Source organism: Lolium rigidum, chromosome 6 (assembly GCF_022539505.1).
Source record: "Lolium rigidum isolate FL_2022 chromosome 6, APGP_CSIRO_Lrig_0.1, whole genome shotgun sequence".
Lineage (NCBI taxonomy): Eukaryota > Viridiplantae > Streptophyta > Magnoliopsida > Poales > Poaceae > Lolium > Lolium rigidum.
The window spans coordinates 335,342,132-335,347,722 of NC_061513.1; the positions used below are offsets into that span (position 1 = coordinate 335,342,132).

General features: G+C 45.2%; 1 protein-coding gene across 1 annotated transcript; it reads right to left on the bottom strand.

The window, feature by feature from the left end:
- Nucleotides 1–1,193: 1,193 nt before the first annotated feature.
- Nucleotides 1,194–5,011, bottom strand: LOC124667694. Its single transcript, XM_047204948.1, has 5 exons — nucleotides 4,748–5,011; nucleotides 3,787–3,933; nucleotides 3,265–3,397; nucleotides 3,064–3,181; nucleotides 1,194–1,542 (listed from the first exon to the last, which is right to left on the bottom strand). Exons 2-5 carry the CDS (start codon nucleotides 3,794–3,796, stop codon nucleotides 1,474–1,476), a joined length of 330 nt encoding a protein of 109 aa, XP_047060904.1. The 5' UTR covers nucleotides 3,797–3,933; nucleotides 4,748–5,011; the 3' UTR covers nucleotides 1,194–1,473.
- Nucleotides 5,012–5,591: the final 580 nt, after the last annotated feature.

Consider the following 5,591-nt stretch of genomic DNA (forward strand, 5'->3'; position numbering starts at 1 on the left):
AGAGGGGGCGCGGCGGCTAGGTTACGAACGGTAGGTGTCTGATACCATGTAGAAAGGGATGCAACTCACAATATATTGATTGGACGCATATGGCGTTACATATATAGGCCACGTCCTCGACTATACAAGGAAGGAGGCGGGCGCAATAATAAATACAAAGATATGTATCGCTATACATAACTACATAAGATACACATCCGGATATACAAGGATATGTATCTCAACAACATGGTATTGCAACGAAAAATACTGCCACACGCCACACCCGGCGAGTAGAATTGACGCGCAGATTTTACTTCCACTTGGCTCCGTTGAGGAGAAGTTATCTATGATTGAGAAAGAATATATCTCTACAGTTGTTTATCTCCTCGTGGCTGCCCCTGTCAGTCGCCGCAACTTGTTGTGTGTCGACTGCCTCTAAGAGTGAGGGCATAGAGGAGACCTTGGCTCCGGTGCTTCAGATCACGCCAGAGCGACATGAGTTACGTGGTGATTCTCCTGCGGTGCTTTCACTGGTGTTATGCTTTTTTGGGACCTTGGAGGCGGCCAGTCGGAGTCTTGCCAGTCCCTCGCCTCTTTGGACCTTAGAGGTAGTGTTGATTCCTAGTTTAGATGTTCTTTTTGCAAAGAAGCTTTATGGTTTGCCCGCTAGTTTGGAGGCCGCTAGCCTTGGTTATGGCAAGGAAATTGCCTACGTCTTGGCAGGTAAAGCCTCAGAGGACATTATCAAGAAGGTGGAGAAGTCTCTTAAGAAGGTATCAATCAGCAGGATAAGGAGGAGAGCCATCACAAGAGAAGTTTGAAAAGCTGCTTAAGTGATGGACTCATTTTGGGTGACTCATTTTGGATTGTCATGTCTTAGGTTGTCGGTTCTAGTTGTTTAGAGGTTGTTTTCTTTTTGATATTGTTCTCTTGTGGGTGTGCTCTTGATGTGGGCTTGGCCAAATTATTGTAGTTTTTCGCTCGATTTTCTCCTAAAAACTGAAGACCTTCTTCTTAATTAATAGATGAGGCAAAGTTTTTGCCTCTGTTTCAAAAAAAAATACAACAAGTTCAGAGGGTACTGCTACAACGGAAGAACAACCAGGGAATGCAGAGTCTAGCGTATCTGCGTATCATTCTGTTTCCCTTGATGATGCCGACCGTAATTTCAGTCCCAGCGACCACCAACTGAATGGGCAATTTCTCTGTAATTTGTGGGATTTGACCAGTCACCTGTGGCCTCTTGATTTGCATGCTATATGATGAAATAGTCATTTGTTCCCACCCTCTGAATAACATTGTACAACGACACTGGTAGACAACAATCGGCAGATGAAGCCCGACGATGGATAACTTGTACATGCACGATTACATAATGGACTAAAACGATCTGCTATGCTATGTATCTCCAGCATTACAAGTCGCCTCCTGAACACCTCGTCTTCCGATAAACAACAAGGGTCCTCAGCTATGTTCTCCATGCCATAGAAATCACTCGGATGCCCGGATTATCAGAACGATGGAGATGGTAATAACAGACACAGTTGTGAAGAAGCCCGCCTGCAGGTACACAAAAAATAAAGATTTAAGAGAACTCGCTGTAACCATAGTATTTCAGCAACCTCATCAGGGCAGGAAACAAAAACTGTAAATTACTGCTGGGGAGGCCAGTTGCCGGTGGAAAGCCTTATCCTTTCATCTCAGGACCGTGGTTTGAGAGTCGTCTTCAACCTTCGCTGCCCGGCCCGATCCCGGAGATGCTCCATCGGCATAGCCGGTCGGAGTAGAGATGGGGGAGGCGCCCGGTGCTTCCTTGTATATAGTAGTAATAGGCTATGCTTTTCCTGTTGGGAGTTTGGCGTGATGCCGTGTTTCGGCTTGATGCCGATGGGGAGCGTGCGGCCGGCGTGGGCGAGCGGCGTCCGGTGGCTTGCGCTGGTGATCTTGCTAGTGGCTGCAGCGAGGTGCTGGTTGCTGCCAGGAAGGTCATCGACGGCGCTTCCCAAAATAAGCTCGAATCTGGTGGATCTCTCTCCTCGTTCTTGCTCTCTCTCAGATCTCCGTGGTGGAGGAGGAAGGGAGGAGGAAGAGGAGTTTGGGGGGCCCTGGTCTTCTCTTGCTTTATCCAGGTCCCGGAGCTTAATACCAGTTGCCTTGCTAGTGGAGCTACGACGCCCACTTCTCGGTGGTCGATGGTCGGTCTTCGCCAAGCAGCTGGATCTTCTGACCGAAAGGCGGTCTCTTCGAGCGACGGTTCTTCTCCGGCTCATTGTTTTCCTCCCGGCCGATGTGCCTACGGGAGGCAGTTTGGCTTCCAAGGAGAGGCCTCTACATCATCCGGCGAGATCTTGTCTCGCTATGGTTGCGCGGTGGAGGCAGCTGCATCGAACCAAGTGGTTCGTCCCCGGCTTCGGTGCGGTGAATCTTCCGAGGAAGTGCTTAGGGACTGGATCGCGTTTCCTATGTTTGTCTAGGGGTCCTCCTTACAGTTTACCTGGACTGGGTTGTAATTTCCAGATTATGTTTGTTCCAGTTGTAAGCTGTACTGGAGATTATCATCATAATATAATGTGAATCTGGGTCCTCCTGGACCCTTCTTCTGTTCAAAAAAAAAAAATAAATTACTGCTGGGTCGCCAGCATGAGAACTGTAGTAATTGAAGCATTAGGAAGAACACTCGCTATGACAAACCTATCTGAGCAAGTTTGTTAGCGGAAAAAACTGTTAATGACTGCGCAGAGTTGCAGGTTTGCAATCTAGCATTGAAGTTTCCTCAAGGAAACAATGGCAGAATAAAAACTAAAAGTGAGGCTCCTTTTCAAGTATGTGCAGTTTGATAGAGTAGGGTATCAATCTGGTTCCGCAACTGTCAACACATCTGCTATCAGGTTGCATGATGGTTCACATGCATGAACAATGGCTTTCTACAGGAAAACTCTTTTGACTCATGTAACTAGATTTTTTCAAAATGGATTCATGTAACTAGATATAAATCATCTTTACACTACTTAATACATATGAATTGTCTCTTTTCAAAAAAACATTAATTACTGTAGGGTTTACTGTGGAAGGAAAACCAACCGCAATAGCAGAGGCAGCAAGACCCGGGCGCTCTCGAGGATCCCTCTTATAGTAATTGCAGAAGTACAGAGTCGTTGCATAGTACCAAAGCAATGGACACAGGAAACCTAAAAGAAACCTGCACCCAGAAATTTTTGATACTGCCAGATCCAGGATTTAAAAATTTCAACTGAAGTCTCGTAAATGGTAAAGGATTCTTACGAGGACCATCCTATTCCACAACCAAAGCAAGGAAGCCGTCTCTCAAACTTTGCCAAGTGCGGGTTCTCTTCATCTCTGAGTAGGCTGTACTTGCCAAGGCAATCCTGACAATGGCAAATTTCATCCGAGCTTGCTGCATAATGCCAAGTGTGAATTAGATTAAGAAGTAATCTTATAAACAAAATTAAGATAACGCGCATAGGATCATGCTAAAGTCCTAAAAGACGGAGTCGGACAATAAATTCTGAATTCTAACTACGTTATATATTGCTGATGTTTATACACTAAAATGCTACCCTGCATGAGAACATCGTGTAAAAAGGAGTTGCTGGAAAATAGTTCTCTATTTTTTTTTTTGCAATGGCATAACATAGTTTGGTACTATGCAACAATTCTGAGACTAAGGGTTTTGCGTATTTTGAGCTGCAGTTGTATATTTCCTGCATAACTTAAGCGACCTAGCGGCAGACAGAAACTTAAGTTCAACTCAGAAGATATATACAGATTTGGATAAGTATTTACCTTCTCCCATTTATCCTAGAGCTGGTCAGGAAAGATGGGACCAGCAAGCTTAACACCAAACTGCTCTAGGTTCCTCCTAGCTGGAATCAGCTCAACAAATTTGGTCCCAAGAATAGAACATAAAAGTATGCAGCTTCGCACAACAACCTGCAAGTTTGTCAGAATGGTCACCTTGCTGCATCGAGCAGAAAAATTATAACTTTTGTTCAAAGTTCAAACACACATACGAGCGTAGCGGTAGGAACAAATGTTGTGAGCAATTGAAATTATATTCTTCCGTGGCAATCAGAAAAGCTTTAATTAGCAGGTAGCACGTCTAAAATTCCAAACACCAGCTTAAAAAGTCAGGGGTGCTTCCCAGGTTCTAAACCCAGGTGGGTAGCTGGAGCACTGCGGCTTCCAGCAACAACATATCATTTCGAGCTACTTCTTGCCGTTCTGAACTCTTAATACTACTCTTTGAAGTTTTAAATGTACTCTAAAAGAGTAATTCAAAGAAAAAACAGTAGTATTGGGCTATTCATAACCCTTGCATAAACACGCTGAGACGGCTTCCTTCTAAACACAGATATCTCTACCATGTTTCAGCCCTAAGAACCGCACTTCCTCCCTCGGCTGGAGGGCATGGACCCCACAAGAACACTGGTTAAAATGGGGAACGAGGATTCAGGCAGTCAAACCCCTAGAAATTCAAAGAAAACCAGCTGCGGTCGCGCTTCTGGTCAGCAAAGATCGGTCTCCGCACTGAAGAAGCAGCATAGCAGCTAACCAAGACATGGACGGACTGATTAGCAGGGTACCTACCTACCTACCACGCAGCGAACAGACAAGCAAATCGGCAGCTGCCTCAACGGGGATTACTCAGCCACCGCCACACGGCAACGGAACAAGGGAATCGCGAGACGAACCCCCGCACCAACCCATCCAAATGATCCAATCAGGCTGGGATAGGGTACCTTACCGGCAAAGAAAGGAAACTGATCCGCGCCGGCAGTTCCCCGTCGCCGTAGGCGCGACGAATCGCGACGGATGGAGGGAGGGAGGGGGAGCAGAGGACGGCGACGAGACCGGCAGCGAAGGGAAGAGATTTGGGGAGGAAACCACTGGAAGAGGAAGAGAAGAAGAGTGGAGACGAGGAGGAGTCGAGGAAGGGAAACGGGAAATGGTGAGACAGACAACTAATCGTGGACACGCTACGCTACAGGCGGTGCCGGTCCCGTGCACCTGCCGCTACGGCTGCTGCTGCAAGAAAATTATGTATACTGCTTTGCTTTAGTGGACCAGAGGATTACCAAGGGGCGGGTTATGACTTAGTCTTTTCTACGTATAAAAACACATTTTATATTTTTTTAACTCTGCTTATTTTTCTTTTTAAACATGAGCTGTGTCAAACTTACGGTAGAAATTTATTGAAACTTAGGGCGAGTATTTAGGACATGTGTATCTATTCGCGAATTAATTTGACGATTTTTAAAACAGAAAAATGTTATTTTAAAATATTTTAAAAATCGGGTACTCTGTTGCACCAAATCTGCACTCCTAGGGCTAGGTAATATATGCCAAAACCGGTACGGTGTGCGTCTCCTGAACACAATGGAAAATAACTTGTATGATATTTCCAAACAGAACCATAATTGTGAAGTCCACTACCATCATAGTGAGTCTGATTCACCGACCATTGAGCTTGTGAGAAATTTACCTACTCTCTCATATTGTTAATTTGAATATATCTATACACATTTTATGTACAGATATATTCGAATTTACGACAATTAATAAATAACACATAAGGTTGGGGATACGAG